Source organism: Psammomys obesus, unplaced genomic scaffold, assembly GCF_907164565.1.
Source record: "Psammomys obesus unplaced genomic scaffold, mPsaObe1.curated_primary_1811, whole genome shotgun sequence".
Lineage (NCBI taxonomy): Eukaryota > Metazoa > Chordata > Mammalia > Rodentia > Muridae > Psammomys > Psammomys obesus.
The window spans coordinates 11,119,238-11,146,129 of NW_026590767.1; the positions used below are offsets into that span (position 1 = coordinate 11,119,238).

Genomic DNA, 26,892 nt, shown 5'->3' on the forward strand with positions numbered 1-26,892 from the left:
ACAGGCATCTTTGCAGCTCAATGCAAAGAACTAAAACAGGCTAGAACCTGGAGGCAGGAGCTGATGCAGAAACTGGGAAAGAAGATATGGTAGTTCCTATTCCAATGCCAGATGTCCTTGCTTGACCTTAGGGGTCACAAGACTGGCCTATTCCTGGGAGACGAAGGCTTTCCTCACCCTCTTTTATTACATAGATGTTATTAAACTTTGGATTCACAGATTAATTATTAGTCCTTCCAGAAACTGTTATCAGATTCGGCTATGGTTCTCATTCTGTTTTGGGCCTCATTTTTTTTTTTCTGACCTCTTACCTCTGTTCTTTGTTCTGTGGACTTTGCAGGACTCTCATCCATCATTCTCACAGTTCCCTTGAGGGGTAGCTGGCCTCCCAAGTGAAGCATGGTGTTGACGCATGCCTGACAATGGACGGGTCAACGGACATGGCACTACAGCTCTCAAGCCTGTCCTGTCTTGATCTCAGAATACACTGGAAGCCTGATGGTTATTGCGGGATGAAACTTTTACTTGGGAGACGCAACATACATGCCTGTTCATCTCAGATAGGGATTCTATGATAAAACAATGAACAGGTACCATCAAAGTCCAACTTGAGTTTTACTGGGGCAACTTACAGGAATATGGATGAGGGGTTACTTACAGGGGCAGAATGACTCAAGGACAGCTGCATCAGCAAAGCTCACCCCAGCATGCATGACAGTTCACACAGCTGGGAAGCTGGAGCACACCATACAGCCTGCAGGCTGATCAACTGGATGGAGAGTGCCCTTTACAGGTGCTTCTTTTGGTTTAAACTCTCTTTTAGGCAGCTGACTGGTTTCAGCTTTTTCCATGCAGGTCTGGTCTTAAGAGTTTTCTTTGCAGATCAGCTACAAGAGGGACTCTCAACTATTATTGCTATTCTGGCAGGGAGGGGCCTAGTGAATCTGATCAGTTTCAGGAACTTCCTGAAGGTTTTTTGAGTTGTTTACACTCCTGCTTAAGGAACTTTCTTGCAGGAATAAATGTTTCAATCTCAGAGGAAATTGTTTTACAACAATGGTATGATAAAAGTTTATGTGACCATACCCTCACAACCAACACTGGCCACCTTTCTCCAGGACCATAGCCTCCTAATCCAGACCAACCTGGGGCCTCTTTTCTCACCAAAGCGGCCCATGATCATACTCTCATATCCACCTCTATCCATAGCCCATCTACTAATGACCACTGTGTCTGACTTTCTCTGTAGATGAGCCCCTCTAGGAATACATACTTCCATATACCCTTTCCAATACCACAGGCTTTCTGGAAACTGTATTCTGGTGTCTTCTTCCCTGTTTCATGCAAAGTAGACTGTTCATGTGTGTTCGGATCTATCATCTGATAAAAACAGACCCTCATGAGGTCCTTACGAACACCGGAGTCTTCTAGTATCCTAGTGTACCACTGACCATTACAGTGTCATGGAAGAAAGTAGAACCTCCTGGCATGCCCTTGAGCATGTGATCTCTCATTTCTCTTGTTGTCATGGTAGAGTCACCCCTGGAATGCTGGTGGATTTTTGGCCTACATGGTGGGAAAATAGTGAAAGTGTTAGTTTTGACCCCAGGAAACTCTGGATGCTTCAGAGTCAGTTAACATTCCATTAGTTCACGGGATTGTTCACATCACATCTACTTTTATGAGCTGGGCTCTGCTCCATGTGATGTTAGAACAACGGCAGACTGAGTAGGAGCTGGGTAACTGGATTAAGGGAGCTCAGCTGAAAGCCTCAGAGTTGAGAAATCCACCCACCGCCATATGCTGAGCATGTGGGGAAAGACATCAGAGACCTGCCTGCTCCCGCATGGCACTGGCTGGCTGTAGCCTGCTACCACGCCACCTGATGTGGGCAGAGGTCACCCAGAGGCCCACCAACCATGTGGGCCCCCTGCAGTAAGACACACTATAATGTGCTAATCTGTACAGATCTGGGCAGATAGGAAAGAGAAGCAGAATAATTTGGGCATTATGAAGAGATATGGGACTGGAGAGAAGAGGGTGGAAAGGAATGGCCTGTCCTGAGGAATCAGCCTCGCCACCTGAGGCCATGGTGAAGTTCCTGCCTGTACTGCCGCTGAGAGCCATGTTTGGGTCCTTGTCTATGCAGCACGGGTCAGCCCATTGCTCATATTACTGCTAGAGACCATGCAGATGTCCTGGTCTGGGCAGCTGCCTGGGACCAAGGGCTATGCAGAACTGGTCCCACCCCTCACTGGCTTTAACACGCTGCAGAACTATCCCCACCTCCCCACACTGTAGTAATTAGAAGAGCAGGCCCTGCCCTTCATCTAGGCAGCACCATGGAGCTGGCCCTGTGGCAAAGGCATGCAGAAACTGGCCCTGAGGTTGTGACCATAGGATAGATGATCCTGCCGCTTGTCTGCCCTGAGATGACACAGGTGTAGAAGTGATGCTCTCCTTGTCCCTTGCCCCTAACCACCTGCAACAGTTGGGAGAGCTGGTCCCAAACTCATTAGAGCAGTAGAGCTGGCCCTGCCTCTCACTAGCTACAGCACCCAGGAGAGCAGACCCTCCACATCACCTGGGCAGCACAGTAGAGCTGGCCCTCATGGCAGGAGCAAAAAAGGAGCCAGCCCTGAGGAGGTTAGAGCAGGAGAGCTTTCCCAGTCTCAAGGCTGCAGCATTTGGGAGAATGGGCCCCACTGGCTCTGGTGGCATGGGTGTGGGTGAGCCAGCTCCGAAGGCATGAGAGCTGGAGAGCTGACCGTACCTCTTGCCAGAGGAAGCACTGGGTGGGCTGGCCAGGCAGTGCTGGAGAGCTTGCCCTGGTGGTGTAGATATGGGAGAGCTGGTGGGCCCAGATCCAGGGCTTTGAGTTGGCCCACCCCAAAATCATCTGTGAAGAGTTGGAGCTCATGAAAGGGCTAGTCCTGTTGATCTAAAGCTGAAGGAGCAGCATGACACAGGGCAATCAACAGGATAACTAGGAGGACTCTGTGTGAGGGTCAAATGTTGATGGTGTGGCAGAAGCTAGAGGCCTCAAACCAGACCAATAACTGTTTGCAATGAACAGTTGTAAGTGAGGATGTGTGGGCAGAAGGGTGTACTGTGGGAGACACTGTGTCACACTACAGCTTCCACACGAGATGTTTTCTATGCGTTTTGGGTTTTTCTGTTTTGTTTGTTTTTCATTCTCTTTTGGGGGAGAGGTTTCAAGGATGGAGGGCAGATACGAGGAGATGGGAGATGAGTAGGGCTGGGGTGCCTGATGTGAAACTCACAAAGAATCAATAAAAAAGTAAAAATAAAAAGTATCTGAGTCCATTGAAACTCCCTAGGCAGGAAAAATTCTGGCTCTCCACTGCCTTGTGCTCTCAGCTGCAGCCTGGTGTTCTCCTGGCTGTGGGATCGTTTTCCTTCACCCTCTTTCCTTCCCCGTCAGGACCTGCTGTCCTCTCTGGAAGCTTTAGAATACCTCTGAGTACTTTCAGGAGGAATGTCTCTAACTTCTGCTGGAAAATATGAAAACACCTTTCTTTCTTTTTCTTCAGAGCATGGGAAATTCTGTATATACCTGGTGGAGTAACCTAATAAAAGTCTCTGTAGGGGAGACTTTTACTTTCTGCGATCCAGATTTAGCCTGTATGATCTGGGCAAAGTGAGGGCTACTGTGGTCGTGGGTGTAATGAGGTACACCTTATTACCAGAATCTCTTCCTGTTTGGGGAAGTGGGCCCATCTCTGTTGTCAGATCTCTGTACTGCATCTTCACGGTGGCTGACATCCAGGCAAACCCCTGCTGGTATCAGGGTATATGCAGAAGTGTCACAGTGTACCTGTGACACTCTGTGTCACTATTGTCGTTCTTTTCTGTTTGTTTTGTTTTATAGCAATTCAAAGTCTTTATTTCAGCTGGCTTGGGACTACACTCCGTTATTCAGGACCGAAGTGTAGTAGTGAGTATTTAGAGTAAGGGTTTTTAAAGGCAAAACCCCACCCTGGCATCTCACCTAGCAGCTGCAGGGGAGATTTTACATAGCAAGCAGTTTTTTAAATTAAATTTTAATTTTTTACATTAATTACATTTTATTTGCTTTGTATCCTAGCTGTAGCCCCCTCCTTCATTCCCTTTCAATCCTACCTTCCCTCCCTCATCTCTTCCCATGCTCTTCTCCAAGTCCACTGATAGGGGAGGTCCTCCTCCCATTCCATCTGACCCTATCAGGTCTCATCAGAACTGGCTGCAATTTCTTCCTCTGTGGCCTGGCAAGGCTGCTCCCTCTTCAGGTGTGTGTGTGTGTGTGTGTGTGTGTGTGTGTGTGTGTGTGTGTGTAAGAGCCTGTCACTGAGTTCATGTCAGAGACAGTCTCTGTTCTCCTTACTAAGGAACCCACTTGGATACTGAGCTACCATGGGCTACATCTGTGCAGGAATGATCCCTCAGAAAAGACCCCTGTGCCCAGATATTTTGGTTCTGTTGTTCTCCTTGTGGAGCTCCTGTCCTCTCCAGGTCTTACTAACTCCAGGTCTTACTAACTCCCCTTCTTTCATATGATTTCTTGTACTCTGCCCAAAGTTTGGTTATGAGTCTCAGCATCTGCCCATGTTCTTAGCAGCTTTAGTCGTAATAGCCAGAACCTGGAAACAACCCAGATGTTCCTCAATGGAGGAATGGATACAGAAATTATAGTGTATTTTGGAATACACAATGGAATACTACTCAGCAATTACAAGCAAGGAAATCATGAAATTTGCAGGCAAATGATGGCATCTAGAAAAGATCATTCTGAGTGAGGTATCCCAGAAGCAGAAAGACACACATGGTATATACTCACTTATAAGTGGATACTAGACCTATAATATAGGATAAACATACTAAAATCTGTACACCTAAAGAAACTAAACAAGAAGGAGGACCCTGAGTAAGATGATCAATCCTCACTCAGAAAGACAAACTGGGTGGACACTGGAAGAAGAAGAAAACAGGAAACAGGACAGGAGCCTACCACAGAGGGCCTCTGAAAGACTCTACCCAGCACAGCAAGCAGTTTATCAGAAGCTAAGACAAGCAGTTATCTGGAGGGGGAGGTTTGTATAAGAAGGCAGTTTAACAGAAGCCAAGATAACTTGACTCAGACGTTTTGACTTCAAGTCTGTAGAATAGAGTTCAATAATTTTCCACAGGGCCTTTCATTAAGAAGATCAAATTTTAGCTAGACCTAAAATGGCCTCAGCAAGAGAATCCAAGATGGAGGAACCTCTGTACTGCCTTGCCCTGTCACAATGGTGCTATACTGTCTTGTCAAGTTGAGCAAGATTCAGGTGTCAACACATCACTTGGGGTTAGGGATGTAGCCTGGTGGTTCAGCCCTTGTCTGGTATACGAGATCCCCAGCTTAATCTCCATCAGAGAAAATAAATAAATAAATAAAATAAAGTTCAAATAGCAAAAAAGTTACTTGTTTAAAGTGGTAAATGGGAAGGTCTTTCACAGAATATCTGATCTTTTTCTTTCTTTTTAAAATTTTATTTATCGTTGTAGGTCTCCGCACACATGCCAAAATGCACAACTTGTACAAGCTGGTACTAATTCAAGTTGTCAGGATTGGCAGCAAGCCCCTTTACCTACTAAGCCCTCCTGCCAGCCTCCACATAGCTCTTCTCAAAGGATAGATTTGTTGGGCTTGATATGGTGGCAGTACCGAAGATCCCAACACATTAGACTCATCGACAGGAGGATCAGGAGTACCAAATCATCCTCAGCTGCATAGCAAATTCAAGGGCAGCCTGGGTTAGGATGCTCTGTTTTAACAAACCAAAATAAAAAACAATTACTGCTTTTATTAGTAATCACAAAGGTGATATGTACTATAACAATATAAACTTTGGATATTTTATATTCAAATTATATATATCTACATATCATATCTCTAATATATGTAACCATGTATAACATATACAACGTATTATGGAACTGGGAGATTTTAGAAGAACACAGAAATAGCTACCTTTCATTAGTCTATACGCGACGATCCTGAAATGCATGCATCTTTTGAGCTCATACTAAGCCCAGTTGTGTATTCAGTTGTCTTTCATTCAACAATACGGGGTGAACACTGTGAAATTTGCTTTTTGAGAACATGGTGTTTAATTTTTGCCTATTGTCATTCTTTAAAAAAAACACAAATTATTTATTCTTTGAGAAAGCCATATATGTATACAATATATTTTAGCCATATTCACTTCCTGCCCCCCGCCCCTCCAACAACCTCCAGAGTCTCCCAATGCCTCTCCCAACTTCATGTTCTCTTTTTACTTTATTTTACCCCCTTGAGTCTAGTTAGGGCTGACACCAGTGGATCCGAGGCTAGCCACGGGAGCATGAGCACCCGATTAGTAACCATACCTACAAAAAAGAAACCAGGAAGAGTTCCTCAGGTAGGGGCGTGGCCTGGTGAGCCCCTCCTCTGCCTGGTCATTCCTAATAATTTCACATTTAAGATCTTTGAATTTTCATTTTCTTCTGGACCCTGTGCATTTTGTCATGGGTATATGTTTTTATTTGTTGAGACTATTTTTTTTTTTTTTTTCTGAAGGGAAACGAAGGAGTGAGTTTGGGGACTGAGAGGAGCAGAGGAAGGGGAAACTGGTTGGGATGTAACGTGTGAGAGAAAGAGTCTATGTGGCAGACTAAGCACAAAAGCAAACTGAAAATTATCCCACACTCTACCTTTTATAAATGCTCTCCTGAGACTGTGTGGTGTAGATTCATTGCAAACTTTCTTTGCAGCAGTGCAGACTTCAGCCCGATGAGCGAAGTTCATCAGTACTTACTGAATGTTTTCCCTTTGACAACCCGCTCGCTACTCATAGAGGCTTGTCAACAAGCAGATGTTTAAACCATGGCGGCATCGTGTCCTCTTGTCTAAACAGTCTTTAGTTTGTCTACTACCCTGGTAAGGTGGACTTGCTGGTGTGACCACTAGGTAGGCATGTTCCCTCAGAGAGACATACACTCTTCCTGTGGCTGGGCCCAGGGCAAACATGTTGAAAGCATTGCCATTAAAACGCCAAGTCTGTCTGTTGACAACAAACCGATCTTGGAAGAATTCTTGTCTTTAGCCTGATCCTCTGTTTGAGGCAGAAAGCCTTTGATGTCTTTTCTGACACAGCCTTGGCAGATACAGCCATACAGGTCTTTCTGTGAGGAGACGCCTTGCTCTCCACGCACCTGGGACTGCTTTGGGCACGAGCTACAGGAAGCCCCACAGTGCTGGCACTCTCTGGGCTCTGGCACTGGTGGGTGAGTGCTTGCTCTGGGTGAGAGATGACTGCTCTATGGTTGGGGAGGAGCCTATGGTGCTGAAGACCTCTGGCTCCAGAATATTGTCACCCTGGCTGGGAGTCCGCCTTCTTTCTGAAGGCAGAGACAGGCTCTGTCTGTTCTGAGGCCATCAGCCTAGGGAACTGCACTTACAAGGAGACCTGGCATGGCACTCTCCTCTCTCAGGCTGTGGCCCCTGCTGCTGCTGCTGGTTTACTGGACTCTCCCTCCTGGTGAGTGTGTAAAGGCCTTGGGTGTCAGGGACACAGGCATATAGAACATAGGTGACTGCGTTCAGGGACGGCACAGCACTGATGTCTGATGCCTCACTTTGTGTGTGTTTATTTCTGCTGACTTTGATTTTACCAAAGCAACCATTTGGTTTCCATAACAGTGCAGAATATTTATGACTGGGAAACAGGTAAAAAGGAGAAAGTGGGATGAGTACTGAAGATAAGCTGTCCTTTTCTGTGACAGGGTATCTCTGTGTAGCCCTGGCTGTCCTGGAACTTTCCCTGTAGTCCAGGCTGGCCTTGAACTCAGAGATGCGCCTCCCAGGGCTGGGAGTAAAGGCATGAACCACCATGCCCAGCTGAAGATGAGCTTTCTAATCATGAAGCATGCTAATCATTTCATTCTAAGTAAAATACAGAATGTCATTCCTGTGTCTTTTGTTCTTACTCCCGAAGCTTTGGCCGCTGAGGACTTCGTGAATTTCCTGGGTGGCGATAATAAATGTGAAGGCCAGATACAGTTGCAGTATGACGGGCAGTTGGGCCTTGTGTGTGGAGACAGCTTAGGCATGCAGGAGGCCTTGGTGATCTGCAGACAGCTGGGTTGTGGCTCTGTGCATTCCCTTTCCCAGTATATTCTGACACCCGAAGAGATGACGCAACCTTGGCTATACAGTGCCCAGTGCCATGGCGAGGAGGCCACCCTCTGGGAGTGTGTCCTAGGGCCTTGGGGGCCCATCAGCGGCTGCAAATGCCAGTGTGTGGCTGTGATTATCTGCTCAGGTAGGTTAGATGGAAGCCACAGGCTCCTTGGTCCCTGGGGCTTTTTTCTCTATCTTGATCATGGAGGCATTGAGGCAAATGCCCGGGAAAGGTATGAACATGTTTTGTGTGTGGAGCCTTAACAGTGGTCAGTCCTCACCTTCTGTAGACACTTTCTCAGTAACTTTAAATAAGATCTCAAAGCCTTTGAAGTTAGCTACTTCCCTTGTTAATACTGACCATTAGAGAGAATGGTACCTTCTCACTATGCATAAGGCTCCAGCCAAGGAGTTAGCCACATGGTACGGGGGTAGGAGTCCTGGCCCACACCCACGGCAGGATGGGATTTGTTACCTCAGGAAAACAGCAATGGATGGGAACACCTCTAAGGGCACCATGGACAACAACTCAATGTGGGGCATCAGTGCCCATCCTTATGTTTGCCCTAGGGTCAGGATACCAAGACTCAGTTTCTCTTCTATGCCACCAGGTGGTACCACACGACAAATTGGGCTAGCTGGTGGCGGCAGTCCTTGTGCTGGGATTCCAGAGGCCACTGGCCTTTCCAGTTTTGCCCTGAGATGTGACTTGCATGAGAAGGAGGCTGGCGTTCTGTGCAGAGAGCTGGAATGTGGCACTGCTTTGCAATGGTCCAGAGCCCACCCTGGAATGAACGGGCATCAGGAAGAGAAGTACATTAAATGCCAGGGAACAGAGCCTGACATTTTTCATTGCCAGATCAATGTGAACTACCTAGAGCAATGCGACCTTCTGACCTATACCCAGGTGATATGCACAGGTAGGAGAGCCATGCTGAGTATTTTGGTCTTCATATTGAATATTGAGACCCAGGTATCTACTCCACAGTAGTGTCATTGAATCCCTACCCCAGATGCATACCTGAAAATAATCCACTTTGCTACCAAGAGGTAGGTATGGGAGATCCTGAGGAGTCCTCTGAAATCAGTGCTCATTACCCTTTCCAGGACACAGATGGCCATGATATTATAGAAGCCAAATGACTAGAAGGAGTGTTTGTACTCAGAATCCATATGGCATCCAAGGCTCAAGGGAGGACAGAACAGGGGATCACGGTCATTGGTCTGTTGATCCCAGCACCCACCATGTGGTCTTCTGTATTAGGGGTAATGAAGGTGGGCCTGGATCCTTCTACACCATTCCTTTCTGGGGACCGGATGACAGCCATCAGGTCATGTCATCCAGTGCCTGCATGGAGCCTCCCCTGACCTTAGTTGTGTACGTCCAGCATTTATCACAAGGATACATGGAGGTCTGGCTCGTGGATGGTGAACCCTGTGAGGGTTTCCAGGAGGCTCTGTGAGGGCTGACCGAGGACACCATCTGCAGGCTGACCTGGCCTTGCTCACTTGCTCACAGTTTGCACAGTTTGCCAGGAGCTGGTGTATGGTGCGGCTGCATCCACATCTGGGGGTTCCCACTTTGTCTAGGGTTCCGTGCCTGTGTAGAAGCGGGCCTTCCACTGTGTGGCAATGAATCACTGATGCTCCATTGTTCATTAGATCCTGGACACTTCTGTGGCCATGACCAAGATGTGTCACTAACTTTTCCAGGGGAAAGTGAGTCAGCTTATGGACTGGCAGGGTGTGATGTGATGTGGTCAAGGTCTGGGGTCTGCGGTCTGGGGTCTGTGCCGTGATCACCATGGACAACTAGGCAGATAACTCAGGACCCATGTCTTCTGACCCATAGGTTCCTTGGTTTCCTTCTCACCTTCTCTAACCTTTCAGATTTGTTCACTTTTGTTTACTTTTGGACATGTCTGCTCAGCTCTGTGGTTGATATCAGAAATAGGCAGTCTGTGTGTTTTTTTGGGAGGTGTTGATGGTTTTGCATGATTTTAATGGCAGAACTTGTTAACATATGCCCATGCTCCATAACTCCATCCTGTGTGTTGCTCCCTTGTGACAAGATCCTATTGTATACACTGCTTCAACTTTGTTTCACCCCAACCTGTTTTCTGCTTAGTACTTTGCTTTGGTGTCACACTTAAAAATTGACATTACAAGTTCAAATCCCTCCAACACCACTGCTGCTTTCTTTTGTCCTTTAGCACTATGTCCTGGGCTTTGATGGGTCTTCAGTTACTTTGTTTCTGGTGTGGGGAGGACCTGAACCATGCATTCAACATGGATTATCAGTTTCTCCAGAACCTTGTTAGAGACATTGTTCTTGCTACGTGAATGGCCATAACCCCTTTAAGAAATTTGATGACTATAAGTGTGTGTGAGATTTCTGTACTATTATTTCTTTCCCACTGGTCTCTGTGTGTACAGTGCTGTGGTTCATGTAGCTATGTTGTAATTTTCAAATTGAGGAAGCAAGTGTCTAGCTGCTTTTATGGTTGTGGGCCTTTGGAAATCCTCATTCCTACAAGAATACTAGGATTAACCTTCTAACTTTCCAAGCACCTGCTCAGGTTCTGACAGAGACGGCAGTGCATCTGCAGACTGCTTTGGGTGAGGTCATCATCTTCTCAGACCATGTTCTCAGCCCTTGATATGAGGCCTGCCCCCCCACTATGTAGATTTTGTGCAGATTTCCTTTCTTTTTGATAAATTTAATTTATTAGAAATGCAACAGATAGTATCATCTGCCTAGCCATAGGTTCTTGGTCTGATAATAGTTTCAAGTATGTGTTTCATCTTATACAGTAGGACTTGTATTCAACCAGAAAGGAGTTGGTTACTCCCTAACATCCCTGCCGTTATTGTGCTAATGGTCACGTCTTGCCAGGCCAGCCACTTTTATAGCCCTCAGGGTCCATGGCTAGGTAAGACTGATGATTACTTTTCTCCTCTAGTAGAACCTTTCAGCATTATGAAAGCTGGGTGGTAAGGATGAGATTTCCAGGTCAGTACCCACTTGATTTTTTTTTCAAGTCCTATGACTCAAGTATGTGGTGTCCTCAGCAATAGGGTCTCACGGTCAAGTTCTGGAGGTTAATTAAGTGCAATGGCAATAGCATGTACTGTTTGGGCATCTTTGTAACCTCAATGGCCAACCACTTGAAAGAAGTAGCCCAATCTTAGCACTGGACTTTTTGCTTGATAGCTTGTGGTATCTAATTATTGCATTACATTATTTAATACTGTCGTGGCTAGTTTTTGTTTGTTTGTTTGTTTGTTTTTTTATCGACTTGACACAGCAAGAGTCATTTGGGAAGAGGAACCTCAATGGGGAAAATACCTACATCAGACTCCCTGTAGGAACGTCTGTGGGGGCATTTCCTGATTAACGATTGATGTGGGAGGGCATGGCCCACTGTGGGTAGTGCCACCCCTGGTTAGGTGGTCCTGAGGTACATAAGAAATCAGGCTGTGAGAGAGCCATGGGGACCAATCCATAGAGTAGTTCCTTCATAGCCTATGCTTCAGTTCCTGCCTCCAGGTTTCCTGCTTGAGTTCCTGCCCAGACTTCCTTTCATGACAGACTATAGGCCGTAAGCTGATTTCTGCCCCCACCTCCCAGGTTTTTTTGGTCATGGTATCTTATCACAGCAATAGAAACGAAGCTAGAAGAAAGAACGGGTACCAGGGAGCCTGACAGACCTGGCCATGTTGTGTTTGGGATACTCGTAGGAGTACTTTGAAATTTTGTACCGGAAAAATCTTGCTTAGAGCTTAGTAGGCTGTGGTGGAAGCTTGAAAGCCCAAGATGCTGAAAGAGTCACAGGCAATCGAGGCCTGGCTTGGAAGGTTTCAGAGGGAAGCAAAGACTCTATCAGGGCTATTTGTGTAAGATTTTGGGTTAAGAATTTGTTGTCAGCTAGAATTGAAAAATCAGCTGTGATTAACAGATCAGAACCACTGAAGTGAAATGTTGTTTTAAAATTTTTCTCTATTAACCCATTTATTTATTCACTTTACATCCTGATTGCACTCTCCCACCCCTCTCCCCCCAGAAATGTTGCTTTGCCAGGACAACTGATTCTGGTTAGAGGGTGCTAAGGAATAAACCGCAATAAGGAGACTAGCATCCTTGAGGCAAAATCTTCTAGAGGAGTATTTCTTCAGGGCCTACACACAGAAGCTGTGGCTGGGAGTAGGGTAGGGGTAAAACTGCATCTCATCCTGGCTTCCAGGCTTGGTAATGTGTAAAAGTCTTTCCTGGTGGTACTGGTTTTGGCAGCATGAGAACCCTAGGACTTAAGGGGTCATAGAAACCAGTTGAGGCTTGACACCATGTGTCAGGATCAGAGTCCCTGAAGAGAGCCCGGTACAGGCTACTGGTGAAGACTCAGTCTAGTTGCAATGGTGACCTTAGAATTTTGGAGATGCCACTACCATGGAATGACCATGAAGGACTGCAGCAGCTGCGGAACGGAGCTGGCTTGAGCCTTTGAAGCAATCTGTGTGCTGTGGAGGGCAGATCCTGGCAAGTGGACCTTCCCAAGCCCATTGGAGCTAGAAGATCATGAGTGAATCTCAGCTGTCTTACCCCAGTCAGACTGGCTAACATCAGCAAAATGAATGACAGAAAACTCTGGTGAGGTTGTGGGGAAAGAGGAACCCTCAGTCACTGTTGGTGTGGATGCAAAGTTAGTGTGACCACTATGGAAATCTGTATGGGAATCCTCAAAAAGCTAAAAAGAGGTCTATGATGTGACCCAGCTATACCATGCCTTGACATATGCCCAAAGGACTTGACATTCTATTCTACAGGTCCTTATTGAGCAATGTTCATTGCCACCCTATCCAAATCATCCAGGAAATGGAAACAACCTGAATGTCCTTCAACAGATGAATGGATGATGAAAATATGCAATAAGTATACACAATAGAATACTATTCATCTGTAAAGAAAAATGAAATTATGATGAAATAATGAAATTATGATAAGTGGATGGACCTAGAAAAGATTATATTGAATGAGGTAGCCCAGATCCAGAAAGACAAACACAATATGTTCTCTCTCACTTGGGATTCCTAGCTCCAAAACTTCATATGTGAGTGTACAACATGGAGTAACCACAGAAACCAGGAAAGTATAAGGGACCACGGATGGTGGCAAAGGAGTAGGGCTATTGAGGGGAATAACAGAATATAGTCAATATGAATCTGTAAATAGAAAATTTGGAAGGAAGCTCTTATTGGACAGATTGGAAGGAGGAAATACAGAAAGACATTGAAGGACAAAGGACAGTTAAAGCTAAAGTTATTTGATAAAGCCTCAAAAATCATATTATCCTCTATTTACCCAAAATTAGACTGTATCTTAAAGTAAATTACATCACTTGGGTTGACAATACTTCCCACAAGAATTATAGACTAATAAAAAACCAGTACTGGGCCCCAGAAACCTCTTCCCGAGTGGTTGATCAGGAAACTCCAGGTGACTCCCCAAACAATATAGGTTGTTGCTGTTGTCTTTGGTTGCCTCTCGGAAGGGGAAGGCAAGCCCTTATTGCTGAAGACAAAGCACATTTAGAACACAGGACTAGAGTATTTGAGTTGTAACTACTTTTAAGCAAGGACACACAATGAATAAAAACAGACAGGTTGATCAATGGAATTGAATCTAGAAATAAACCTACATACCATGGACACTTTATTTTTGACAAAGAAGCCAAAACCATTCGACAGAACAAAGAAATGATCTTCAACAAATGGTGCTGGTATAACTGGATGTCTGCACGTAGAAGAATGCAAGTAGATCCATATTTATCACCCTGCACAGAACTCATGTCCATTTGGATCAAAGACCTCAACATAAAACTGGATACACTAAATGTAATAGAAATGGAAGTGGGGAATAGCCTTTGAATGCATTGGCACAAGAGACAACTTTCTGAACAGAACACCAACAGCTCAGACACTAAGATCTACAATTAATGAATGCGACCTCACGAAACGGAAAAGCCTCTGCAAGTCAAAGGACTCTGCAAATAGAACAAAGTGGCAGCCCACAAAATGGGATGTTTTCTAGTTGTTATATAATACAAGCTGGTCAGCACTGAAACCATGTATCTATCACCAACAAAACGTCGCTCATTAGGTTATGTATGTATGCATGCACATATGTATGTATGTATGTATGCACCATGTTATGTACATAATAATAATAAAGAAAAAGAGGGAAAATGGAAGCACCTGGAGGGGACAGGAGCATCACAAGAAGACCAATACAGACAACTAACCCAGCCCCAAGGGGACTTTTAGTGACGGAGACATCAGCTAAGGAGCATGCATGATCTGGACTTACGTCCTCCACACATGTAGATGATGGGCGGCTTGGTCTTCATATGGGGTGCCTGATGAGTGGATGGGGCCTGTTTCTAACATTGATTCTATTGCCTGATTTTGGATCGCTTCCCCCTGGCAGCACTACCTTGCCTGACCTCAGCGGATGAAGCTATGCTCAGTCCTGATGTCACTTGATGTGCTGAGGAAGGTTAATATGAGGAGCCTCCCCTTATTTGGGAGGAAAGGGAAAGGGGCAGGAGGGGAAGTGAGGAGACTGAGAGGAGGGGAGAGAGGGGGCACCCTTGGGATGTAATGTAAATAAACTAATACAAAATTTAAAAAAAAAAGAAAAAGAGGCTATTAGTTATAAAGCAGAAGTCATGGGAGGAGTTGGAGAGAGGAAAGGGAAAGGGCTAAGTAATGTAATTCTATTTCAATTAAAAGAGATATAAAAAGGTTAACCATCATAGCGGTTATTTACCTTCAAGGCCTTCCTGACTTGAGAATTTCTGTTTAGAGACCTGGTTAGCGGATACGTTTGCCTCTTTCCTTGAGCATTTCCTCCTTCTGTCTTTTAATATTCTTCTTTTGTTTTGTGTCTTTGGCATCATGACTCTAACGTGGTTTGGAAAGGCTCTTCTTGACATATCTACTGGGCTTAGAAATCCCATTCATGTTTGGAAGCCCAATTCTTTCCTATTGCCCTAGTGGAGGGCAATTTTCTGCTATAATTTAACAGTTATTTTGTGTCTTTATTTAACTTATCTTGAACCTTCATTTCTTCTATCTCATGAATTCCTAGGCTTGGTTTCTTGACAGCAACTCTCTAGAACTTGAAGATTTCAGTGTTCTTTCTTCTGTTTGGTCTAATCTTTTGGTGATGCTTTTCACTGTCTTTATATTTGCCTCATTCAGTTTTTCGTTTCCAAACATTTGTATTTATTTATTTTCAAAATATTAGTTTTCCTTCTGAATTTGAGTCTCTCATTGGTGTCTTTCCATCTGCTGCTGAATTGCTCACCCACTGTGGTGGCTTTCTTGCCTCTTTCTTTTCCAGGTCTGACTTTTTTTTAACCTCATTACTTTGTTTTATTTTACCCATTTTAATAGCTTCCAACTCAGCAATTGAGAAATTATGGGTTTTTGGTTATTTTGTCTTTCTTGTATATTTTTCTGTGTTTCTGCGTAACATTTTGTGCATCTACTGATTTAGATTTTTCTTTCAGTTTTATTGGGAATCTTCTTTGTGAGCAGAATACTGTTGAGGACTCAAGCCCCACTGTTTCTCAAGCAGGAAAAATAAACTTGATGTAACAGAAACCACATGAGCCTGAACAAGATATCGAAATACAATTGAAAAACCAACAAAAACACGCAATCTTACCAACAATAAACAAGAATCAGAACTTGGCAAATGGTATAAAATGAAAATGAAGTTATTAAGGGAAAATGTTGAAATGTGAATTGCCACGGACCAGCCCAGCCGGGCTTCCTGCATCCGTGGGAGAATCAGGGTTTGGATATCAGGAAGGCACAGTTTCAGGCGAGTTGACAGACAGAGGCCACATGGAAGTCGCTTTGACTCTGCTGTAATTTTACTGAAGTCAGGCTAATAATTTTATAGTGATTTCATAAGGAAGTACCTTAAAGTTGGCATGCTTTTCAGAACATTCAAACTTTTACCAAGGATACAAAGTTTATGTTTTAACTTGAAAGTGTAGCCAAGCGTAAAGCAGCGCCCACAAGAAATCTCAGCCTAGAAACTTTCTGATCAGCGCAAACAAGAAACAAAACCTCAAACTGTGGTTTCATTATCACTGACTAGTGAAGGGGAAAGTCAGGAGCTGTAATAGTCCTCTGAGCCAAGTCAAATACCTGCCAAAGTCTTTTTCTACATTAAAGTCTAAATACACCTTGGTTAACCATCCTCCCATATGTCTTGTTAAAGATTTATAACCTTCCTTAGAAACAAGACACTAAAGGAAGTTATGCTCAAGCCTGCTATACTTGCTTATGCTATTTTTTCTTAAGAAGGAGCCCATTATTTCTTTTTCTATCCTTATAATGCTTTCTAATACTAAATCCAATTCATTACTTATTTTTCTTTTACTCTATTCTTGCTAAAGCTTTTAATAATCTATCAAAAATATATTTCCTTGAATAGTTAGTTGTGCTGTACCAGGAATCATACAGAAAAATCAAAAGGCCCATTCAATCCTTCATCTGAAAAAGCAGGATTTTTCAGAGTACATCTTTTTGGTGTAGATGGCCAGAGGGAACATCCAGGGACTTCCAGGGAGCAGATTCCCATAGGAAACGTGTCTCCTCATCTTAGCAGCATAATTTTATGCTTATATAGCACATTTTTTATGCTCATATAGACTCTGGAGTTAGTGTGGCAGTGAATGTGTAAAATAAAAGAAGGAAACACAGGGAAGAGCCAAGCAGAGACCAGGTAAGAGCAAAGTTAAACAAAAGAAACAACAAACAAACAAAGGAATAGAAAGTTTGAGAACAATGTTACGAAGAGAAAGATAAAGAAGTCTAGCTTAATTTTCTTTGAGACAGTCACACACAGTCTCGGCTGGTCTAAAGCTCAATATAAATCAGACCAGCCCCCAACTTAGAGAGATCTACCTGTCTCTGCCCCCTGAGTGCTGGAATCAAAGGCATGAGCCACCATGCCCAGCTAAAAGTTTTTATGAGAGAGAGAGAGAGAGAGAGAGAGAGAGAGAGATTGAGGGCTGTAGAGATGGCTCAGGAGTTAAGTATCAGTAGTGCTCTTGGAGAGAACTCATGCCCAGCAGCTCACACTCCTCAGCACCGGCAGGCCTGATACCCTCATCTTGTTTCCTTTGGGCCCTGGTGCTGATGTGCACGTTTCCCACATGTACTCACGTACATGTGTATAATAAAAAATGGAAACAAGTCTTAAGACGTAGCAAGCATTCTATTAAAGATATACTAAAATAAAGGTAAATGTAAGGACTAGAATACAAAATAACCTACAACTTTAAAAAATACGTTCAAAATTTACTAAAATATGGTAAAAAGAAAACAAAGGGGCGTGCTAGCTAGTTTTACATTAGTTTGACAAGAGCCAGAGTCATTTGGGAAGCTCAGTTGAGAAAGTGCCCCTACCAGATTCATCTATGGACAAGCTCATGGTGTATTTTCTTGACTGATAACTGACGCGGGAGTGCCCATCTCACTGTGGGCAGTGCCGCCCTGGTCTGTCAGCCCTGGATGCTAGAAGAAAGCAGGCCGACAAAGCCACTGCGAACAAGCCAATATCCAGCACTTCTTCATGGCCTCTGCCTCACTTCCTGTTTCCATATTCTTGCCCTGACTTCTCTCAGCGATGTGCCTGATAGAAGATTGTAAGCTGAAACGAACACTTTCCTCCCCATGCTTCCTTTGCTCACGGTGTTTTCAGTCCAGCAATAGAAACCCTAAACAAGACATCCTTCCCGCACTGGGATAAAAGCATGCACCACATCTAGCTGTTTTCAGCTGGGCTCTGGGAGATTCAGGGTCTGCTTCTCATGGTAGTGCTGCAGGCCTTTACAGACTAAGTCATCTCCTTAGCCTAGAATGACTATCTGTCAAGTTTTCTCTTATAATAATTTGAATATGTTTCTCCATTTCTGTTTTTTTTTTTTTTTTGATGAGAAATTAATGGCTCAGCTTACATTTATTCCCAACTATGTCAATAGCCACTTACTCGTTGCTGCTTCTAAGACTCTGTCTTTCGAAGACTGGTCATAATGCAGTCTTTAAAAAAATTAAAACATAATTACATCACCTTCTCCCCTTTTCTTCTTACTACAGCCCCTACTTTATGGCCCCGTGATACTTCAACAATGTGGTACCCTAAACAAGACCTAAACAACAACAGTATCGACAGATGTGTACTCCTCTTTTGAACTTCTCATATATGCTAACATTTTCAATTTAGTAATACATTTCATTACTATTGTTCCCATTGACCCACGAAAATACATATTCAAGGTATACACTATGCTTTTGTATGTACACATTGTCCAATGTCTAATCAAGGCAATCCACATAGTCATTAAGACACATAATTGTCATTATCTACGGTGAGAACAGTTAGGATCCACTTCTGGCGTAATGCTAGTGACCGCGTCGCACAATGGAGCCCTTACCCTTACCTTGTTAACTACGTTACTGTGCTCTTTGATCAAACCCCTTCCATCCATGCCGAAGATCTTCCCAACCCCAAGATGTCTGGTAACCAAAACGCCACTCGGCTTCTTTGAGCACAATATGATCCCGTGGTAGGTACCCTCATGTCCCTGGCCTTTAACATCACACCGTATCCTTCAGATTCACCCGTGTTCAAGATGACAGGAATCCCCTCTTCTTAAAGGGCCGAATACTACAGTGTGCACATAAACAGGTTTCTTTCTTTACTCACGAAGCAGACAGGTTGTCTACTGTGAACAATACAGGAATCAATGTTGGAATACAGATGTTTCTAAACACATAGATCATTTTTCCTCAGGGTACTCACACAGCTAGACTGCAATTCCTATACGTCTCTGTGCTCTTGCCCCAGCTCTCTTGCTCTTTTTCTTTTCTTCCTCCATTTTTAACTAAACATTTTCATACAACATATTTTGGTCATAGTTCCTCTCCCCCAACTTCTCTTGGACCCTCCTCACTTCTCTACCTACCCAACTTTATGATCTCTCTGTCATTAAAAAAAAAAAAAAAAAACAACTCAAAACACAAAAAACAAAAATCAAAAAACAAGACAAAAATGCCCCCCAAACAAAATGGAACAAATGACCTCCCCCAAGTTTATAGTGTTCCTTTTTTGTTGGTCAGCTTCTCCTGAACATGGGCCCTGCCTGGACTGTCATTGATGTACTAAGCGACTCTCCATTGGAGGAAACCTATTTTCCCTTCTCCAGCACCAAATTGCTTCATGGCTAGGGGTGGGGCCCAGCAACCACTTCCTCTTCAGCTGGAATCCCTCAGCCTTGAACTTATGCAGGTCTTGTGTATGATGCTACAGTCTCTGTGAATTAATATGTGTCAGTCCTGTTGTATCCAGAAGATGTTACTTTCTTGCAGTTATCTGTCACCTCTAGTTTTTACATAGGTCCTTAAGCCTTGAGGTGAGAGGTTTGATGAAAGCATCCCATTAGGACTGAATGCTCCAAGTTCTCAATTTCTTTGCTTTGTCCAGTTCTGGGTCTCTGTGTTAATTATCGTTTATTACAAAAAGAAGCTTCTCTGATAACAGTTGAGCAGTGCACTGATTTATGAGTGTAGCAAATGTCATTATGAGTCATTTTACATAGAAGTAAGTTTTTCCTAGGCTCATGACCTATCTAGTTTCAGGTTCTTGGTATAGAATATTAAGTATTGATTGCATCTCATCCAGTAGTGACGATAATATTGTGAAAGATATTGTTGTCTGATTTCTTTCTCAGTGTGTTATTTGTAGGTAGGAAGGTTACTGATTTTTGTACATTAATTTTATATCCTGCCATTTTGCTGAAAGTGTTTATCAGCTTAGAACTTTCCCAATGGAGTCTTTAGTGTCTTTTATGTGTAAAAATCATATCCTATCAAGTAGAGATTTCTAAATTCTCCCTTTTCTGTTTGTATCCCCTTAATTTCCTTGAGTTGTCTTACTGCTCTTGGTAATACTTCAAGTACTGTATTGGATAAGTATGAAGAGAGGGTATATCCTTGTCTTTTTTTCCTTAATTCAGTGGAAATTCTTTGAGTTTAATCTCTGATTAGCTTGATATTGGCTGTGAGCTTTCTGAAAATTACCTTTATTATGTTGTACTTTGTATTTCTAGTCTCCTCAGGACATTGATCAAGAAGGGATGTTGTAATTTGACAATGACATTGTTTTGAACCAATAAGATGATTATGTGGTTTGTCTTTCATTCTATTTATGTGGTGGGTTATGTTTATTGATTTGTGTATGTTCCACTATCCTTACATCTTGATCTTGGTGGATAATCTTGTTGATATATTTTTAAATTTTCTTTGCAAACATTTTATTGAGAAATTTTCCATCTATGTCTATAAGGGATATTGGTGTATAATTTTCTTTTTTTTTGTTGTTAGGTCCTTGTGTGGTGTTGGTATCAGTGTAATACTGGCTTTGTATAAAGAATTATGAAATTTTCTTTCAGTTTCTACTTTGTGGGATCATTTGGAGAGTATTAGCATTAGCTCTTAATTAAAGGTGTGATATAATTCTGAGCTAAGGACATCTGGTCATGGGCTTTTTGTTTTCCTTTCTTTCATTTGCTTTCTTTTGTTCACTTTACTTCTTTCATTTGTTTTCTTTTTTTGGGGGGATGGCATATTTTTAATTACAGAGTCTATTTCACTAGGGCTAAAGGCTTGTTATTTTCATCATTATTTAACTTTGATAGGTCATATATATTTAGAAATTCATGCATTTCTTCTAGGTTTTCCAGTTTGCTGGACAATAGAATTTTAAAAGTGTGTCACTCTGATTCTCTGGGTTTATCAGTGTCTGTTGTGACATCCTCCTTCGTATCTAATTTTATTAATTCTGACATTTTCTCTGAGTCTTTTAGTTAATTTGGCTAAGGGTTTGTCAATCTTGTTAATTTTCTCCAAGAACCAACTGTGTTTCATTGATTATTGGTTTTTGCTGTTGTTTATTTGTTTCTATTTCATTGACTTCAGCTCTGAGTTTGAATATTTTCTACTATCTACTATTTTTGGGTGTTGTATCTTCTTGTTCTAGAGTTTTCAGATGTGCTGTTCAGTTACTAATATGAATTTCTCTAACTTTTTAATGTAGACACTTAGTGCTATGAACTTGCCTTTTAGAACTGCCTGCATTGTGACCCATAAATTTGGGTATGTTGTGTTTTTATTTGTACTCAATTCAAACAAATATCTTAATTTCCTTCTTGATTTCTGTCTTGACCCAATTGTGAGCAGACTGTGGAATTCCCACCTCTTGCTCCTACAGTTCTTTTGAGAGATAGTTTTCTCCTCATGAAACATGATGCGAACCCTCATCTCACCCACAGGCATGGCTGTCCTACTTCTGCAGAAAATCAATGCACCACCATTGCAGCTCTTACACCTGTCCTGTCTGAGAACAGCATATACCAGAAGCTCGATGGCATGACCAAAATTTTTGTGACTACACCTTCATAAAACCAAACTGGCTACATTCATTCAGGACCACACTGTTTATGTCCAGACAGTTCTGGGCTTCTTTTCTCACTAAACTGGTCCATTGTCCCACTGATTACTCTGGGCATGATCTTCCCCAGCAAAAGAAACTCTGTGGTCACACACATCCCGATGTCTGTGATCACACGCTTTCTGTGACACATATTTCCCTGAGTTTGCTCCCTGGTCCACATGGAGCAGATTGCACATGTATGTTAGCTCCACGATTTGATCCAAATGGACCCTCATGAGGTTTTTAAAAAGAATGTATTTAATTTCTAGCTTATGTGCATTAGTGTGAAGGTGTCAGATACCTTGGAATTGGCATTACATACAGTTGTGAACTGCCATGTGCGTGCTGGGAATTGAACACGGGTCCTTTGGAAGAGCAGACAGCTCTCAACCACTGAGCCATCTCTCCAGCCCTGCTCATGAAGTTTTGATGAATACTGGGTTTACCCAGTGTTTTATTGTATTGCTGATCCTTGTAGTGTCACTGTGGAGAGTAGAACCTCCTGATGTGCCTTTAATATGGACTCTTCTCTTGGTGCCTATAGGTCCTTCTAGTGTTCTGGTGAAAAAAGAGGTATCTTGAGTTTTGATGAATGATCCAGCCTATTTTATCTCTGCATACCAGATTGCCCTTGGGGCAATTCAGCCATCCATCCATGTAAACATACTGTTGTTTGACTTTTCCTGAGCAATAATTTGTTCACCAGAATAGGGAACAAAACCAACAGATCAAAGATATGATTCTGCCAGAGTCAGGTAAGTGAAGCAGTGAATTTATGGGGGTCACTCAGAAAAGTATTTGTGAAGAGTTTCTTTCAGGAGCATGTTCAGTTCAAAGGCAGTTGAATCAGCAAGAACCTCATTCAAGCATGGTGTCAACCCATAAAAACTGTCGCTGGAGCTGCCTGAACAACCAGCAGGTATCATAACAGGCGGGAGGGTCCCTTCTTCCTGGCATTGTTAGTGCTTAGCAACCTTGCAAAGGAGCTAGTTACCAGCAGAGGGCAGCTTAGCTGAAAGCCTCAGAATCCAGAGGGGTTTCCCAGGCAGTAGAGTCAGGTGTAATCTTCTTGGTTATGGGCTTCAGGCTTCAATTTCCACCATCCTTCTCTGTCCACATTCTGACTAGTCCTTTTCCTCTCTGGAAGACCCATAATCTCCCCAAGCTCTTTGCATAGGTAATCTAGATAAGGATCTAACTCCTACCAATAACGTTGGAAAACATGTAAAATGTCTTTCATTTGTTTTATTTATGGGAAATCCTGTATACACTTCATGCTGGCCTCATGAGAAAGAACTTTTATGTCCTAAGCATTGGTCTTAGCAAGTTAGGGCATGGCGATGATTGAGGTGAAAAAGGCTGAGGAGAGGGGTGGCCATGGGTGTGGCCACCCTCGGTGACCAGGGCCCTTTTAGGAAATTCAGGAAAATTGGATCCCCCTCTCATCAAGCAGGCCTCTGAAACACATTCTCATGATGGCTGACACTGAGGAACTTTGATACTGGCATCAGAGTCTACTCTGGAGGGTTCCTGTGGCCTTACATTTTTGTGCCACCATTTTGTCATTTAAACAATTAATTAATTCATTAATTTATTTATTCACTTTACATCCTGGTCTTAGCCCCATCCCTCCTCACCTTCTAGTCCCACCCTTCTTCCCTGTCCCCTATTCCTCAGCAAAGGGGAGCCCCCCCGCCATCCCCACCCCACCATCCATCTCAGCTCATCAAGTCATATCAGAGCTGAGGCCTAGCAAGGCAGTTCCTCCAGGGGCAAGTAACTGAAAAACTGTCAAGAAAGCCCATGTCAGAGAGGGCCCCTGCTCCCCTTATTTTGTCATTCCTAATAATTTTTCATTAAGGAACATGAGATTTTTAATTTGACTCTGGATATTAAAATTATGTTGTGGGTTCTCATATGTCTTTTGATCAGGTAATTTTATCAGCATAACTGATGTTCGTTATGAACTTTTAAAGGCTATAAGTACAGAAAATTCAACCTCCTAGAAATAGTTGTTTGGAACCATGTGCTGTAGGTTCATCGAGAAATCAACTTTCTTTTCTTTTCTTTCTTTCTTTCTTTCTTTCTTTCTTTCTTTCTTTCTTTCTTCCTTCCTTCCTTCCTTCCTTCCTTCCTTCCTTCCTTCCTTCCTCCCTTTCCTTTTTTATTTTTGCAGACATAAAGATACCAAACTAATAGGCAAAATTCATCTCAGTATAAGTATATGTCCTCCTTTACAAACAATAGTTTATAGTAGCTCATCAGCAAGTATACAGATGAAAAATGATCTTAATGGTGCTGTGTTCCTTTGTCTACACATTCGTTAGTGTATCTTCCAATCTTACATGGACTTGGCTTGTGTGGTCGTTTCTCATGTAGGCATGTTATCACAGGGAGGCATGCATTCCTCTGGCATCTGAGATCAAGAAAGATATATTTTTCAGTACTGTGATCAAATTGCCAAGCCTGTCTACTGACAATAAACTGATCTTGGAAGGACTCAGCTCTTCATTCAGATCTTCTGTTTAAGGCAGAGAAAGGCCCTTGATGTCCTTTCTGACACTGACCTTAACAACTATAGCCATTTGGACCTTGCTTGGAAGAGACTCCTTGTCCTTCTGGGACTGCAACGGACTCCAGCTGCGGGAAGTCCTGCAGTGCTGGCACTGCCTGGGCTCTGGCACGGTGGGTAAGTGCTTGCTCTGGGTGACAGATGACGGCTCTGATATGGGGGAGGATCTCACATTGCTTAAAGGCTCTGGCCTCAGAATGGTGTCACCTGAGTTAGAATCTACCTTCTGCCTGAAGGCAGAGATGGGTACCGTCAGCCTGGGGAGACCCAGCATGGAACTGTCCTCTCTTGGGCTATGGATTTTGTTGCTAGCCTGTTGGAGCCTTCTTCCTGGTGAGTGTGTGCTTGCCCTGGGTGTCAGGGACACAGGAGTATGGAACGTAGATGACCGCATTCAGGAATGGCACAGGCGTGTGATGCCTGATGCTCTGTTTTTGTTGTTGTTTTGGTGCGTGTTTGTTTCTACTAACTTTCATTTTATCAAAGTGACTGTTTGATGCTATCGCAGTGCAGTGTTAATGGCAGGGAGATCTGTGGAGAAGGAAGAGTTGCGATGAAGAGTAAAAATGAGCTTTCCAATTTCAGAGAGTTCGCAACAAGATCCTCAGTATTTTCTCCCTGTGCTATCTTCTTGCCCACGAAGGTGCATCTCCACAGGACTCTGTGAGTCTCCTTGGGAGTACACATTATTGCAGTGGCAATTTGCATGTGCAGTATGGTGGACTTCGAGGCCTGGTGTGTGGGGAGGGGTCTGAAGGAGGCTTCAGTGGTCTGCAAACAGCTTGGCTGTGGCCATGCACATTATACCTACCAGCACATTTTGAGACCAGAAGAGATGGAGGTACCTTGGCTTTATGATGTCCAGTGCCACGGCGAGGAAGCCACGATTTGGGAGTGCTCCTCAGGGTTCTGGGGGACCATTAATGGCTGTGAATGCCAGTGTATAGTGTCAATTTCCTGTTCAGGTGAGTCAGCTTGGGTTCCCCAGGTCCTCCTTCCCTGGGAAGGAACCAAACCAAAGGAATTGAGACAAATCTCCAAGGGGAGGAGGGGGGCTCTGGATGGGTGTGAGTACCTTTGCTACAGATTCCTCTGATGAGAGACTCAGTGAGGGCTCTCCCTCTGTGTCCTTAGGGAGCTCAGCTCTCATTCTTCCTGGACCCCTTCTCAGTAACTTTTTCTGAGGTCTACTGCTTTCCAAGGGCAGCCACCAAACTCTCTCTATTTTCTCTTCTCTTCTCTTCTCTTCTCTTCTCTTCTCTTCTCTTCTCTTCTCTTCTCTTCTCTTCTCTTCTCTTCTTTTCTTTCTCCCTCCCTCCCTCCCCTCTTTCTTTCTTTCTTTTTTTTTTGGCCTGCCTTAGAGTCGGGGAGTACCTCAGGGCCCATCCATACCCTCTTGGTGTTCAGGTTACAACTCCAACTAGGGAGAGTTACTTGGTGCTTGAGGCAGGTATTCTGACTAGGTTCCCTTGGCACCCACTCTATCTACTGTGTGTGCTCAAATCTTGACGCTGTAATCCTAGAAGGATGGTGGTGTTGCCCCTGTCATGCCAGGGAACAGCAAAGAGTGGTGACAGGACCCAGAGCCCTTTGTGTGCTACCTCAGGTTGAGGAAGTGAGTCTGTATATCTTGGTCACTTACCATGTGAACAGGTTTCCAGGATCAGTTTTTTTTTTTCTTCTGTGCTACTAGGGGGTGTAGCACCAGAAGTCAGGCTGGGCAGTGGTGGCAGTCTCTGTGCTGGGACTCCCGAGTTGCTGAGTAAAAACGTCCTGCTCCAGACGTGTGACTTGATGAAGGAAGAAGCTGGTGTCCTGTGCAGGCAGCTGGAGTGTGGCACCGCTCTGCAGTGGTCCAGAGCCTACCACGAAGTGGACATTGGGAATCAGGAAAAGAAATTTATTGCATGCCGGGGAGTGGAGGCTGACATTTTTCACTGCAAGATTAATACGAACTTCCTAGAGCAGTGTGACCCTCTAGCCTACACCCAGGTCGTATGCACAGGTAGGAACACCCTCTGTTGATAACTGTTTATATCTAGGTGTTGGATGCCTGCATATAAAGAACAGATTCACCATCTACCCCACAGCAAGAGTCAATGGAATCCTCTCCTGTCGATCATGGATGACATTAGTCCATGTTACCATTGAGAAATGGCTTTGGGAGGCCCTGGCGTACCCCAGTGGGCATTGCTGTAGCTTGGTCTGCTGTGTTCGTGGCTCCAGTTGTGGCCTGAGTAAAGGGGATTGAAGTCAGTATCTATTATTCTCACAATAGACACAGGCATCCTCATAACCCCAGAAACCAAGTGACCAGAAGGAATTTGTGTTTAGAATCTGTGTGGAGTCAAAGGCTCAAGAGAGGACAGAACAGGGGATCTGGTCTTTGGTCTGTGGACCCAGCACTTAACCTATTGTCCTCTGTGTCAGGAGCAATGAAAGTGGTCCTGTATCCTTTCACACCATCCCTTCTGGGGACTGGATGACAGCCATCAGGTCATGTCATCCAGTGTCTACACAGAGCCTCCCCTGACCTTAGTTGCGTCTGTC

General features: G+C 43.7%; 1 protein-coding gene across 1 annotated transcript in view; it reads left to right on the forward strand.

Annotated features, from left to right (window-relative positions):
* Scart1 (scavenger receptor family member expressed on T cells 1) overlaps nt 1–26,892 on the forward strand; it is a 73,788-nt gene that overhangs the window by 12,179 nt on the left and 34,717 nt on the right. Inside the window, 9 exon segments of the mRNA XM_055608857.1 lie at nt 932–943; nt 7,175–7,305; nt 7,483–7,559; nt 8,016–8,342; nt 8,812–9,120; nt 9,602–9,717; nt 9,719–9,824; nt 9,827–9,919; nt 26,036–26,347. Of these exon segments, the coding sequence (XP_055464832.1) occupies nt 932–943; nt 7,175–7,305; nt 7,483–7,559; nt 8,016–8,342; nt 8,812–9,120; nt 9,602–9,717; nt 9,719–9,824; nt 9,827–9,919; nt 26,036–26,347 (1,483 nt within the window).